This window comes from Dipodomys merriami, unplaced genomic scaffold (assembly GCF_024711535.1).
Source record: "Dipodomys merriami isolate MVZ:Mamm:240054 unplaced genomic scaffold, mDipMer1.0.p SCAF_114, whole genome shotgun sequence".
NCBI lineage: Eukaryota > Metazoa > Chordata > Mammalia > Rodentia > Heteromyidae > Dipodomys > Dipodomys merriami.
Window position 1 is genome coordinate 1868409 of NW_027202427.1, and position 15701 is coordinate 1884109.

A 15701-nucleotide genomic window follows, 5' to 3' on the forward strand; every position below is an offset into this window, starting at 1 on the left:
CCTGCGTGCTGTCCCTGAGTTCTTCAGCTCAAGGCTAGTGCTCTACCACTTGAGCCACAGGGCCACTTCCGGCTTTTTCTGTGTATGTGGTGCTGAGGAATGGAACCCAGGGCCTCGGGCATGCAAGGCAAGCATTCCACCACTGAGCCACCTCCCAGCCCCTGGGGCTAGTTTCTTCAAGACTAGTCTTGAATGAAACAGTTTTTCATATGGAAAACATTTTTTTTTCTAGAGAAAAACAATGTAAATAAACTATATACTCTGTCAAGAAAGACTAAAAAAGTGACTATCAGCTGGGATCTTTCCAAAGACAACATTTTGCTCTGAGAAAGCTTAAAAAAAAAAAAAAAAAAGCAGGAAGAGAGAAAATGAGAGGAGAAAGCTCGCAGCGGTGCGCCACCTCTCCCCCACTGGGAGTGGCTGTTACCCTATCTGAGCCTAGTCACAGAGAGGCACAACACGAGCCCCCAGTCCTACCCCTCCACTACACGTGCGCAAAGCACCGCAGCAGGAAGCGTGGTCACCGGGTGTGGCTGCAGGCAAGGCCAGCACAGAGCGCTGTCTCCGCCTACACTGACATACTCCTCAGTGACAGGTCAAAGGTTACCTCTGGAATGTCTTGGAAACTGTTTGGAGAACTGTTCCAATCACAAGAGGCCACTGTGTTTACACGTGTGTTTCTGGGAGGTTCTTTGAGAACCATGGTGGGACAAGACACCAGTGCTCTGGCGCTGTCCGACTGTGACAGGACACGCCCACTCAGCGAAGCTCAGGGTCACACTATGAGGCCCAGGCCAGCCTGGAACTCGGGAACCTCCTACGCCATCCCCTCAGTGCTGGGATTGCAGATGTGGCCACACATTTGGCTCTCAAGGACATCTTGTCAGGAGAGAAAACAATCGTAGCTGTTTCTCCACTGCTCCCCTTTCCTCCCTCCCATTTTAGCGGTGTTGCCAAAGCATCTTCAGAGTTCTTAGTAAGGCCTGGTTCTGGTTCCCCAACCTGGCCAGTCTTCACAAATCACCCGCTGCAACATAAGCCCCGCCCGCCTGCGAAGGCTGATTCTGAATATGTGAGGGAAGGTGGAAGCCGGGGTCTAGGCTAAGTGCAGTCGAGTGAGTGCAGGTGGGCAGGATGCTGGCAGAAATGACCTGGACATCAACAGAACTGCCAGGAGCTGGGGCTACATCACCCACCCAACCTGGTCTATGCTTGCTGTCAAGCAAAGTACAATGCATTTTTATTAGCCATTATCGTTATTTCCCTGTACCTTGTATTTTATTTGATGGTAATTTTTACAATTTTATCAATTTATTCTAGGAGAGATTTTTTTTTTAAATAAAACTGAAATCTAAATACTAGTTTAGAAGAATTATAACCTGCTGGGCACCGGTGGCTCATGCCTGTAATCCTAGCTACTCAGGAGGCTGAGATCTGAGGATCACAGTTCAAAGCCAGCCCGGGCAGGAAAGTCCGTGAGACTCTTATCTCCAATAAACCACTCGAAAACCGGAAGTGGAGCTGTGGCTCAAGTGGTAGAGCGATCACCTTGAGCTGAAGAGCACAGGGACAGTGCCCAGGCCTAGAGTTCAAGCCCCACGACTGCCAAAAAAAAAAAAAAAGAATTATAATCCTTTAAAATAAAACAACAACATCCAGCTTAAAATGCTGAGTCAAAAAGGATTGGCGGGGGGGGGGGGGGGGGGGGGGGGAGGGAATCAAAATTGACTTCCAAAGTATAGGAAGGCAAAAACACAGCAGTCAAGCCCAGGTATTTCATAATAAAAACTGCAGTTTTTCACTTTTAATATTCCTTCTTGGAATTAGCATGTGTAAGAGAAAACGAATCATCTAATAGAAGAAAAAACAGCTACTCTATTATGGCGTTATTATGAGGACTAAGTGTAATGACGTAACAAATAAATTTCAGAATACACTCGGCCACCACAGTAATGAGAGAACAGGCACGTCAACGTTGCCTGGGTGCGGGAGAGCTGTGACTAACATGGAGGTGCCTCTGAGTTCTCTCAAGGGTTAATTCGTGGTACAGGGTTCCAGGGCATATCAATCTATCTTTGTATCTTCTTTTTCTTTTTGCCAGTCCTGGGCCTGAACTCGGCCTGGGCGCTGTCCCTCAGCTCTTCAGCTCAAGGCTAGCATTCTACCACTTGAGCCACAGCGCCACTTCCAGTTTTTTCTGCGTATGTGGTGCTGAGGAATGGAATCCAGGGCCTCATGCATGCAAGGCAAGCACTCTACCACTGAGCCACCTTCCCAGCCCCAGAACTAATTTTTCAAAAAATAATCTTCAATGCCATTGGCTTAAAATATTTAACTTGAAAAACACATTTTTCAGTAAAATCATATACAGTGCATTTTTATTCACACACTCTTGACAACAAAATGAAAACATAGAAAGCAGTGTAAATAGAAATATAAACTTTAACCCAGCAATTGCTTCACTGCCCAACAGTCTTAGCCCTTAATCATAAGAGAGCAAAGGCATGAAGAAAAATACCTACTCTTCCCCTCAAACAAAATCGTCTGGACCACGCCCTGGGAGAAGCATTCAGGCTGTTATTCTAGTCCAAAGCAATAGAAATAAAGAAGAATAAAGAACAAAGCAAGTATTTTGAGTGTATGCAGTTGTTAACAACGATGAACTCTAAACTAAACAAGAACATACTACAAAGCCAAGAGAAGAAAGAGCAGCTTGGAAACTCTAGCTAGGAGCGCTTTCACAACTACCTAAACACCTGCTAATTAAACTCTAGGACTGCAGCCATCTACTTCTAAATACAATCAACAAACTTGTAGGAGGTACTAACTGCACCTCACTGTTATTTTCTCTCACACACAAACATGGAACTACTCCACACAGCTTTCACGCTAGCTAACTGGAAACACTATCCACATCTGATGCACGGAAAGGACAGCCTCTCTCAGGAGGCTCTGCTTCTCCACCTGATCTACCAACCTTAGGATACAAATGTCATGAACAAAGAAAAACACTGCACCACTCCTCATTAGGTTTGAAACCTGAAACTTTCGACCCAAACCCACCAGCGAAACTCCTCACCAGCCCCAGGATACCCCGTTACCTCGATCATCCTGCTGTCCACAGGCAGGGCGGTGCTGACCATGTGGACATTGGGTGTGGACGTGGACCGCTGCCTCTGGGACAGGGAGCCTTCGGAGGAGGGGCTGGAGGCATTGAAGGTGAAGGCATGGGGCGTGGAATGCCTGTGGTAGGTACTGGGCAGAGAGGAGAAAGAAAACCCCATGTTGGCACTTAGGCTGCCATGCTGGTCCAATCATGCAACTATCTTCCTCAGTAAGGTATTTCAAGAGCAAATTCAGGCACTTCAGTGTGCAAATTTTTGAAAAGGAAAATAACATATGCACTTGGTATTTCATACACACACAAAAAGGGAAAAATACACTGTATGTTCTCCCCTTTTTAATAAATCAGCCATGCAGAAGACCAAGTGTTTATAGCATCTCTTGAGAAACAACAGACTGACTTTTGTGGAGCACTATTGTCTCCTAGACTGGCGGGAACTGCCCAGCTTCACTTAAAGACTAAATTCAAGGATGTGAGAGATCTTTGAACAAGTGTAGTTAGAGCTGCAGAGCACATCTGCAAAGTGGACACAAGGTACGGCCCCCTGCATCCTCCCCACAGACAGTCCACTGGGCACCTTATTCCCACTTCGGGCTCCAGATTGGCAGCAACTGAAGTTAATCGCTGGCTTTTGTTCAGCCGCACAGCTCTCTCACCAGACAAACCAGAGCATTAACATGATATTGTGGGATGGAGATATAGCTCAGGGTTACAGCACTGGCCTCATATGTGTGAGGTCCTGGGCCCATCCCAGCACAGCAAAACAATAGAACAAAACACACCAGTTATGTCTGGGCATGTGGCTCAGGAGCCGAGTTCTCATGGGCCTACGTGAGGCCAGAGGTTCCATCCCCATACTGTTCCATCCCCTCCATACTGTAACGTGTAACGTTTCACTATCTGCTATAAAGATTAGCTTAGGCTTTGTTCAGCTGAGGTATGAACGCATTGTGAACTCAAGGGATGAAAGTCTGGATTTTCTAAGGGAAATTGTTCTCTGATCTTGAAAAACCACCTTCTCCTGCCATTCTCTGTGCTTTCGGAAGCCGAGCTCCTCCTCATTGTTGAAGGCAATCAAACATGAACACGTATCATGATGATTCAACCCCTTTTTGAAGAGGCTGCCTTTATTCCAGGCTGATTTCACAAGGCCACTAAACATTACCTCATTACATATAGATTAAAGCCAGATATTCTGAACAAAGACATTTTATTTTAGATTCTAAATTCTTATGTAACACTGAGAAATGGTAACTAAATTCTGAAAGCCGGTAAAGACAAATTACATGCTTAATTCAAAGGCCTATTAGAAAGGATATTTATTTTTATTTTTTGGGGAGGTCCGGTCGTGGGGCCTGAACTCTGGGCCTGGGCGCTCGCTGTCCCTCAGCTCTTCAGCTCAAGGCTAGCGCTCTACCACTTGAGCCACAGCGTCATTTCCGGCTTTTTTCTTTTTGCTTATGTGATGCTGAGGAATCGAACCCAGGGCCTCAGGCATGCAAGGCAAGCGCTCTACCACTGAGCCACCTTCCCAGCCCCTCATTAGATCATTTTGAAAGATAGTAGTCTATATATAACACATAGCTTTAGCAATTGAAGTATAATAAGTGTCTTCAAGTTAAGGGTTTTTGTCTTATGAAATTAATGTATTCTGTTTGGGGCCCTTTTCTTTTCTTTTTTTTTGGTTGGTCGTGGGGGCTGAAGTCTTCAGCTTGAGGCTAGCACCCTACCACCTGAGCCACAGTGCCAATTCAGGCTTTTTTCTGCTTATGTGGTGCTGAGGAATGGAACCCAGGGCCTCATGCATGCCAGACAAACACTCTGCCACTGAGCCACCTTCCCAGCTGTTTGGGGCCCTCTTCATTGAGGCTTACCTCAGTACTATTTGAGGAAGACAGAACCTTAGGGTTTTGAAACCTCACTGAGACATCAGGGGTGTTGTGAAAACAGAAGAACGACAGTCTAGTCAAGGTGTCTATGGACTATACAAACCCAGAATCCCGGGGCCAAACTTTGACAGTGCTACCAGAAACACAGGAGGACTAAGGAATGTGCACACACTGGAGCAGAGTGAAAGCAGTCTCTGTCTTTTGAATTTGAGCTTCCAACTCCACTCATCCCATCTAACTTTTAAAAAAGAAAAGCTATGGGTACAAAATTACCTGGGAGGTGCTCGGGAGACAGACTCTCGCATCCGCCGCATTGTCAAAGAAGGTAGTGCTGGGACCCCACTATCACCAATAGTGGAATTGGGAAACAGCCTAAGTGAAATGAAGGGGGTTGACAGGTTTAAGACATTCTACGGAGAACACAGGCTGCCAGGCTGCCGTGCCTTGTCCCACAACTATCTATCCAAACCAACTTTGCCCAGTCTCCCATTTTCCTCAAGTACTATAAGCACCTGATGTAAAAAGACTATTGTGACCGATGGCACACTGGGTGATGATGGCCCGCCAATACGGCACACAGGCTCCAGCCAGCACTGCTAGGAAATACCTGCCAATGTCTTGGTATACCAAAGTAAGGGTTTGATTCTGGTGCATGTGTATGCCCATGCTTGCCTGGCACTGGGGCTTGAACTGAGGACTCATGGTCTAGCTCTGCTTTTTCTCTCAAGGCTGGCACTCTACCACTTGAGCCTCACCTCAAGTTCTGGCTTTAAGCTTGCCAGCTGGAGATAAGAATGTCCTCAAGTTCTGGCTTTAAGCTTGCCAGCTGGAGATAAGAATGTGAGGATTTTTCTGTCTGGGCTGGCTTCAAATGGTGATCCTCAGATCTCAATATCCCGAATAGCTGGGATTAAAGGCATTGAGCAACCAGCACCAGGCTAAAGGAATTTAAAAAAAAACTATAGTATGTTATTTTACAAAACCCTTCACACTCTAGCCATTTTAAACCCAAACACAGTTTTCTCCAGAGTGAGGTGAATAGAACATCAGCAAGGCGCTGGTGGTTCACACCTATAATTCTGGCTACCCCAGAAACTGAGATCTGAGGATCGTGGTTTGAAGCCAGCTCAGACAGGAAAAGCCCACAAATCTCTTATCTCCAATTAACCACACACACACACACACACACACACACACACTCTCTCTCTCTCTCTCTCTCTCTCACACACTCTCACACACACTCTCTCTCTCTCTCTCTCTCTCTCTCTCACACACACACACACACACACACACACACACACATACACACACACACAAGCTGAAATGGAGCTGTGGCTCAAGTGTACAGCACTAGCCTTGAGTATCAAAGCTCAGAGACAGTATCCAGGCCTTCAATTCAAGCCCCAGGACCAGCACAAAAAAGAAAAAAGAAAAAGAAAGAGAAAGAGAAAATGGGCTGGGAAGGTGGCTCAGTGGTAGAGCGCTTGCCTTGCATGCCTGAGGCCCTGGGTTTGATTCTTCAGCACCACATAAGCAAAAAGAAAAAAGCCAGAAGTGGTGCTGTGGCTCAAGTGGTAGAGCACTAGCCTTGAGTGAAGAGCTTAGGGACAGCACCCAGGCTCAGAATTCAGGCCCTACAACTGGACACCCCCCCCAAAAAAAAAGAAAGAAAGAGAAAATAACAAGTGTGTTTTGTACTTCTTCCCTAGAATCAAAATCCTAACCACCCACGAATGCTACTGTCCAGAGGAAAAAGCCAACGTCTTCTCTGTCCCCAACACCATTTACCTCATTGAACCAGGTCAGCTCTTTCCTAACAGACGCAGGTCCTACCTGCTCACTTCAGAGTCCTAACAGTGCACGGAAACCAGCTCTTTCATACAGTGTCATGCTGTGAGGCAGATGGTTTCTGGAGCAAATCATTTAATAAGTCTAAAACCCAGACTTCCTGGTCAAAATGTACAAAAAGCACCTGAAAAATGTTGACACAAGCACCCCTGTATTCTTTGGGAGAACTGAGGGAGTGAATAGATGAATGAATGAGTTCCTCACAAGAGCTGTCTGATGTTACTCCAGTCCACACACATAGTAGGTACTTTGGTGCTACAGTGCTCGTGAAATTTGTAGCCACAAGTCTGACATCGAAACCCATTTAGCAAGAACTTCTGACAAATGTCACAGAATGCAAGCTTCAGAAACGTCTTCCGAGCCTGTAACAGCAAAAATACAGGGGCAAAATTAGGTTGAATGAAAAATTGCCAAAGACAAAGCAATTTCTTAAAATTAAGTGTACTTTAGGGCTAATGAACTCCAAACTGCCTATGTAAACAACGGCATGCTTAATTAGAAACTGATAAACAGCAATAATATACATGCTTATTACTGCTATTGTGTGAGGCAAGGATGTAACATGCCAGAGAGAGAGAGAGAGAGAGAGAGAGAGATGCAACTTACAAAGTTGTGTGTTGTGAGGGGAACATGATCCAGAAAATCTACTTGAAGTTCTTCTCCAATCAAAGAGGCAGCATCGGTATTCCAATCTAAACGTGCTTTTTTACTGAAAAAGATTTTTCGGAACATGAAAGGGCAATGTTGGAATAAGGTTCAATATCGGCACCTAACAGTAGCTGCCATTAATTGCATGCTTATCTAAATATGACTTACATAATCCACATGACAAACCCATAAAGTAGGTGTTGATTTTTTCTGTTTTTCTGTTTTTTTGTTTTGTTTTGTTTTGTTTTTTGGTCTGGTCGTGGGGCCTGAACTCTGGGCCTGGGCGCTGTCCCTCAGCTCTTCCACTCAAGGCTAGCACTCTACCACTTGAGCCATAGCGCCACTTCCGGCTTTTTTTTTTTCTGATTATGTGGTACTGAAGAATCGAACCCAGGGCCTCAGGCATGCAAGGCAAGTGCTCTACCACTGAGCCACCTTCCCAACCCCTAGGTGTTGTTATTCTCAAGCTAAAAATGAGAAAACTGGAGCTCTATCAGGGTAATCCTCAGAGTGCAAGGACCTAGGATTGAATCCAGGGTCTACAACTAGGTAGCTAAAGAAGAGGCTGGCAAATTTGAAGCCCAAGTGAATAATCACAGAGAGACCCTATCTCAAACACAAAAGAGAACCCAGGCTTACTGGACTCCAAAGCTTATACTCTTAGAATAAAGTTTTCTTAGCCAGGTGCCAGTGGCTCATGCCTCTAATCCTAGGATCTTAATTGGAAGCCAGACCAGGCAAGAAAATCTGTGAAGACTCCAATAAACTACTCAGAAAAAGCCAGAAGTGACTCTGTGGCTCAAGTGGTAGAGCTCTGGCCTTGAACACAAAGAGGCTCAGGAACAGCACCCAGGCCTGAGGTCAAGCCCCAGGATTGGCAAAATAATAATAATAATTCTGTAAAGTGGGTCAGAAATATTACTACAGTGCTAAAAATGTATTGTTTAATAGTCTTTTTTCAATCTAGAAGATACATAAATGGAAAGGAACCACAAATGCACTTTTCCATTAATAAATAACAGGCTTAACTCTACAGAGCTGTTTGCAGCATCTATAAAAATAAACATGACCCTCTGAAAAAACATAACTGTCTTTAAATTTTACTCGAGGCCACTGTTTCTATGCATAGGATAAAAAGACAGAAAACTGTGATCCTTTAAAAGTAAAAAATTAAGCCCAGTCTACATCCATAGCACCCAAATCTACCCCACCAGTAAATAATCCATCCCTTAATAGAATTCATTCCCAATACAAGGTCACAGCAACTCCTTATCATCTCAAACCCCATTTTATCCTAGAAGAGAACAGAGCACACTTTCTGATGGACCTGCAGGAGTTATCTACTGCCAAGAGAGCCAGGCCCGCTCTAACTATTCCCTGTCTCTGAATCTCTCTAGTCCTTCAGGAGTACCATGGATTGGCTTGGGAACCACCCTGCGGCTACACTGGGTTAAAGCCGACACCTGCTTCCAAAATTTGCATGTCACCAAGCTACCTCCTCAACCTAGAGGAATAAACACACTGAAGGCTGACCTGCTCCCTCTTCCCCATTTCTCGTAAAGTTGAGAACTACTGGAATCATCAGAGATAAATGCTGAAGATCAGTAACAGGACGTGCTTCTTTCCCAAAGGAGGACAATAGACAGGTGGTAAGTTCAAGTAATTGTCTCCTGATAAACAAAGATCTAAAGATGCACAGAACTCTAAAGAAACCTAGGGTAACTGTTTTTAGTGGCACTAAGCTAGGCGATGCTTGTATTCTGAAGAAGGAGCTGTCAGACTGGTTCCTTACCCTTTGTGTCCGTGGAGGAGTCTGAACACAGCACAGCACTCTGGCTGGAGGCCCCGCACCTTGAGAGCTTTCCTAAGGCAATCATGCAGGCTCATTCCATTTCGCACATTGACCTACAGACAAAAGACCATCTTTAGAACCAACAAAGGCAAGTACAAGCTGGGCGCTGGTGGCTCACGCCTGTAATCCTAACTATTCAGGAGACTGAGATCTGAGCATCAGGCAGGAAAGTCCAGTCCACAAGCCTCTTATCTCAAATTAAACTGAAATGCAGACCTGCAGTGCTAGAGAAACCTCATGTGTGCATGCCGGCTGAAGTACAACCCTGCTGGGGCCGTCCTAACCCTTCTTAGGCAGCCTTTTTTCTGGATGACTTAAGACAGAAAAAAGCCCTCAAGAACGAAGTGGGCTGGAAGTGTGGCTTAAGGGTAGAAGGCTTGAGTTCAAACTCCAGGCCTCCCCTTCCCCTCCCCAAGGAGCAGGATGGAAACATCTGGGCCTGCCCCATTACTAGTCTCAAAACAAGACACAGTGTTCAGATGCAAAGTAAGAGTTGTTCACAAAGCTTCATCTTGCTTTATCACTGGTCTGCTCTGAGGGGTAAGAGGGGCTGGCTCCCCACAGAACTAGCACAGCCTAGGGAATAAGTCAACTCAGGAGGTGACAGGACGGAAGAAGAGCTTCTTCTGAGGGACCAATTACCAAGGGAGTAAAGAAATAAGATTTTCCAAACTACAGGAGCTCATTTGGAGTTTATCACAAGAATCTGAAAAAAAAAAGAACTGGGAAACTACACTACATAGGGTGTCAAAGGTCAATTGATTTTTTTTCACCCATACGAATTATCTATTTAAAAATAAAGTTAAGCTGGGTGCCAGTGGCTCACACCTGTAATCCAAGCTACTCAGGAGGCTGAGCTCTGAGGATCATAATTCAAAGCCAGCCCAGGCAGGTATGTCTGTGAGACTCTTATCTCCAATAAACCACTTGAAAACCAGAAGTGGCGCTGTGGCTCAAGCGACAGAGTGCTAGCCTTGAACTGAAGAGCACAGGGACAGCGCCCAGGCCCAGAGTTCAAGCCCCATGACGGACCAAAAAATAAATAAATAAAAATAATATTAATATTCTTTAAAAGTTTCTTGTATGTACCAAACTAGTTCAAACAAATGTTATCTTGGATTTATGTCAAAAGCAACTGGTAAAAGCCCAGTGATGGTGATTCACACCCATAATCCTAGCTACTCAGGAGGCTGAGATCTGAGGATCCAGGTTTGAAGTCAGCCCAGGCAGGAAAGTCAGTGAGATTCTTATCTCCAATTAAGAGGTACTATAGCTTAAGTGGTAGAGTGCTAACCCTAAGTTTTAAAAAAAGATCAGCTTGTGAAAAATACTGATTTCCAGCCTCTCCTTTAGTGCACCTGACAGTTATTTTGGAATAAACCATCTGCTCGTATTATGAGCTGGTCCTAAAGGCAGCGGCTCTCAGCTCTGATCACACACTGAACTCATTCAGCAAGTCAAACAGGCATGTATGCTTAAAAACAAAATGACAAGGCCCTGGGATAGTGCCACACACCTGTAATCTCAGCTAATTAAGAGGGTATTACAAGTCCAGGACTAGCCCATGGCAGAGTTAATGAGATCCTACCTCAAAAATAAAAAATAAAGTGGCCAAAAGCATGGCTTAAGTGGTAGAGCACTTGCAAAGCCCTAAGCTCAATGCCCGATGCCCCCACCAGGCACAAAAAGCTTGCTAATTACTTCAAAAATCATTTAAATTGGACACACATCGTGTGTCTCTGTACTACTGCTCCCATGGAAACATACTGGACAAGCCCTGTGGATACATGCTGGACAGGCCAGTGCCCCTGTGGATACATGCTGGACAGGCCAGTGCCCTGTGGATACACTGGACAGGCCAGTGCCCCTGTGGATACATGCTGGACAGGCCAGTGCCCCTGGGGATACATGCTGGACAGGCCAGTGCCCCTGTGGATACACTGGACAGGCCAGTGCCCCTGGGGATACATGCTGGACAGGCCAGTGCCCCTGTGGATACATGCTGGACAGGTGCCTGCCCCTGTGGATATACCGGACAGGCAGTTGTCCCCTGGATCTACACTGGAGCCCAGTGTGTGTTAGAACAGATGTATCAGGTTTCCTCAATGAAGATACCTGGAGTTGCTGCAAAGTGCTAGCTGGAAGGCAGCAGCCTGCCCTCTACTCTACCATGGCTCCTCGGAGCCAGGCACCTGGGGAAAGATGGTCTTCCTGGCATATATTCAGGGCCCATCTTTTGGCCAAAAAAGAAACTGACTTTTTTTTCCCTATAAAAGTAGCAGATGTCAAGCTTCTAACTTACTAAGTCCTAATCACATGCTATGGTCAGACAAAGCCAGTAAGGACTCCATACATGGATAAGGCATTCAGAAACAGTGGCAACTCCCTGCACCAGCCAATCAGCCATTGTGCTATAGCATAAGCCTCACTTCATAAAGGCCAGGAATCAGAAGTGCAAAATAACACATAGCTTGTCTAATAAAAGGCAATGCAGAAATTAAATTTAGGTCTGGTTGTCATAGATCCATGTTCCTGACCAGTGTGCCACATGAACTGTCCGGGCCCCTAGGCAAATAGGTAGTGAAGAAAGGAGAAGTCAGTATTCAAAACACCCAGATTCCCATAACACTCACAATTCCCACTTGACGGCTCACTTTAAGGTCGAAAAGAAAAATAATGAGCAACAGTGGATGAAACTGGAGGCATGGCTCAGCAGTAGAGTGCCTATTTAGCAAACAAGGTTTCTGAGTTCACATCCCAGTACTGCCACAAAAAAATAAAAATCACCTTACAACCAAAAGACCACTATGCAAATACTTCTATTTTTAGCAAGGAAAACAAAAATAAGATATACTCTATACATCAGCTGGCCTTTTGTTTCGCCCTTAGTTCAAAAGGCACCTAAGTATATACACAATACAATTCAGAAGCTCTGTAGATCCACAAAAGGAATATAAAGAAGCTGGGTGCAGTGGACCACGCCAGTAATCCTAGCTACATGGAAGGAGATTAGGGGACTGCAGTTTGAGGCCAACCCATGATAAAAGCTTCCTGAGATTCCATCAAATGATGTGTGACACAGTAAGGCACCCGTTAGTCCAGCTCACTGAGTCTGGGCACAGAGATGTGTGTCTGTCACCCCCAAAAAACAGGGTGAACAGAGTAAGAGGATCATAGCCCAGGATGGCCCCAAGATAAAGCAAGACCTTACCTCTAAAATAACCAACCAAAAAAAAGTTTGTAGACTGTTGGCCTAGCAAGTGCAAGGCCTAGCGTTCCATCTCCAGTAAACTCCCCACCCTCAAAAGGAAAAAAATATAAAGAAATTTATTAGCAAAGCAGCGAGAAGAAAGCCTATAGTATTAAACTTCTCTGCATTCAATTTCCCAATGTGAGCGCTTGTGTATGTAGAATAAAAACAATGCATGGAGCTTACACAAAGAATGCAAAAACAGGAAAAAAAAAAAAAAAAAAAGGAAGTGTTGACATTTAAAACTGAAGTTTTCTCAAATTTCCCACCAAACAAAATCAACCCAATTCCACTTACCTGTTTCAGCCAAGTAGTTGTTTGTTTGTTTATAATTCAGAAGAACAGAAGGCTTTTTTTTTTTTGGCGCGGGGGGGGGGGGGGGGGGGTCCAGTTATGGGGCCTGAACTCTGGGCCTGAGCGCTGTCCCTCAGCTCTTCAGCTCAAGGCTAGTGCTCTACCACTTGAGCCACAGCGCCACTTCCAGCTTTTTTCTTTTTGCTTATATGGTGCTGAGGAATCGAATCCAGGGCTTCATGCATGCAAGGCAAGCGCTCTACCACTGAGCCACCTTCCCAGCCCAACAGAAGGCTTTTTGAACAGTAAATTCTTAGAAAAAAATTGAGATTCTGGTCAGGCACAGTGGCTCATGTACATAATCCTACCTACTTTCACAAGATTCATAGTATAAGGCCAGTCTGGGCAAAAGGTTAGGAGGACCACATACATCTCAACAAAAAAGCTGGGCATGGTGGTAAAGGCTTGTGATCCCAGCTACCCAGGAGGCCCTAAGTAGGAGGTTTGTAGCTCTAGCTGGCCTGTTCAAAAAGACCCTACTTGAAACACAACTAAAGCAAAAAAAAAAGGGCATGGCTCAAAATGGTAAAGCACCTGTCCAACAAGTGTGAGACCCTGAATTCAAATCCAGCACTTCAAAAAGAAAAACAGAGATTTTGTGTTAGAAAGCCCAGTGACCATATTCTATACCATGATGCAATCATGAGCCTGTCACTGGCACTTGAAAACATAAACTGTGCAGCACAAGGAATGATGCCCTGGAGAAGAGATAGCCACTAATTTCTTAAGCTATCTATACTATCCTAGAAAATAAATTAAAATTATTTTTTCTAATAATTTGGCACTCTACCACTTGAGCCACCGCTCCACTTCTGTCTTCTGATGGTTAACTGGAGATTCATGGATGTTCCTGCACAGGCTGGCTTCAAACCACAATCCTCAGATCTCAGCCTCCTAAGTACTTGGATTATAAGCATTAGCCTCTGAGGCCTAGCATCAAGTTAGTTTTAATGAGCTAGAAAAATCTAAAGAAACTATTCAAAGCCTTAGAAATATCCCCCATAAGTGAATATGGTCAAAGTATTTCTAGCATTTGTAAAAGCGGAGCAATGAAACCAGCTGACATTGTTTTAAGATAAGGGGGAGGGGACAGTGTGTGTGAAAGGGTAAGAAGGCTGGTAAAGAAGGTGAGGTTGATGCGGAGGTACATCATATTCATGCATGGAAAAGTCACAACACCCCTTTCCTTGTAAAATTCATCTATGGTAATAAAACCTCTTAAAAAGCAAAAATCTTTATAAGCATGTACTATTTGGATGAAGATTCAGGAAGGATGCATTTGGGTCAAAAGTAGTAAAAACAAGGCCAAAAGTTGGGACAAAGTAGGGGATATGGAAGGGACAATTTAGTGAACCAAAAACTGCACCTAGAAATCTCAACTAATACAGACTTTCAGTAACAATGGGATTTTATCAGTCTGTAAGTTGGGCCACTGAATTGACAATATTTTCTATAGGCCTACACAATAAAGAGCTACATTTTCTAACAGAAAGAGTCACATACCACTGTTCTTTGCTTATTTGGCAAGAAAACACGGATAGTGTTGCTTGTCTTAGAAGAATCTGTGAGTTTGCCATCATCTGACGCCCGGCGCTGATAGCCAAACTGCTGGACTATTGTTGGAGAGATGCAGCTGGAACCATCGAGCACCGCGTCTTTCAGTCCAAAACCATTGCTGATCGCCTTCCAGGCTCCCTGTACGTGCTCCATTGATGCAGCGCAGACAGTCCTAACCTGGGAAGAAAAGAAGTAACTCGCAATTCTAGAACAAAAGCACTTAATGTAAGAACACAATATGAAGACTAGTTGGGAAAATACTACTTTGTGGATTTTTTTTTTTTTTTTTGGCCAGTCCTGGGCTTCTTTTGCTCAAGGCTAGCACTCTACCACTTAAGCCACAGCACCACTTCTGGCTTTTTCTGTGTATGTGGTACTGAGGAATCAAACCCAGGGCTTCATGCCTGCTAGGCAAGCACTCTACCACTACAACATTCCCAGCCCTGGATTTTAAAAAAATTCATGAACTAACCAGAAAAGGGGGGGAAAAACCTGTAACAGTATATTTCCATAAAGTATTTTATAAGAAAATTTAAAACTAAGGGAAATGGGTTAAGGAAGTCAAGAGTTTATCAAGGGTTACATACATGGGTAGTTAAAATAAGCCAAGCTGGCCAGGCACTGGTGGCTCATGCCTGTAATCCTAGCTACTCAGGAGGAGTAGATGTGAGGACTGTGGTTAAAAGCTAGCCCAGACAGGAAAGTCCATCCAACTCTTATCTCCAGTTAACTACCAGAAAACCAGAAGTGGTGCTGTGGCTTAAAAGGGACAGAGCATTAGCAAAAGAGATCAGAGACAGTAGCTAAGCCCCAAGTTCAAGCCCACGACCAGCTGCTCCAGCAGAAGTGCTAGGCCACGCTGGTCAGGAACCTGCAAGCTCAGGACAAATAGGATACTTCTAACTTCCTCATCAAAACAACACAAGTATGTCTTCATCATGTACTGAAGGGTAGACATCTGAAAACAAGAAAGAATCATCTTCCTAAAAGGCTGGCTCAGTGTGGCAGAGACATGGCCCTGGGTTCCATGCAGACACTACCCTCAAATGCTAAGGCAAGCCTAGCTTCTAACACTGTTATCTCTGGCCTTGTTAAAATATACACCCACATATGCAGATAAACATAGTTAAAAAACGCTAAAACAAGACAGGCCAAATGCATTCTCCTAGTAATGTGAAG

At 44.6% G+C, this 15701-nt stretch overlaps 1 protein-coding gene across 7 annotated transcripts in view; it reads right to left on the reverse strand.

Annotated features, from left to right (window-relative positions):
• Positions 1-15701, reverse strand: part of LOC138822715 (RAF proto-oncogene serine/threonine-protein kinase-like) — a 67078-nt gene that overhangs the window by 8175 nt on the left and 43202 nt on the right. For 5 of the 7 annotated variants that reach the window (XM_070015595.1, XM_070015597.1, XM_070015600.1 and 2 more), the window contains 7 exons: positions 14469-14699; positions 9302-9414; positions 7468-7570; positions 7066-7223; positions 5287-5385; positions 3102-3255; positions 2523-2582 (listed from right to left, as the gene is read on the reverse strand). In XM_070015595.1, coding sequence (XP_069871696.1) covers positions 2523-2582; positions 3102-3255; positions 5287-5385; positions 7066-7223; positions 7468-7570; positions 9302-9414; positions 14469-14699 — 918 coding nt within the window. Of the gene's footprint in view, positions 1-2522; positions 2583-3101; positions 3256-5286; positions 5386-7065; positions 7224-7467; positions 7571-9301; positions 9415-14468; positions 14700-15701 lie in introns of those variants that run through there. The other 2 variants (XM_070015596.1, XM_070015601.1) reach the window with 2 other exon arrangements.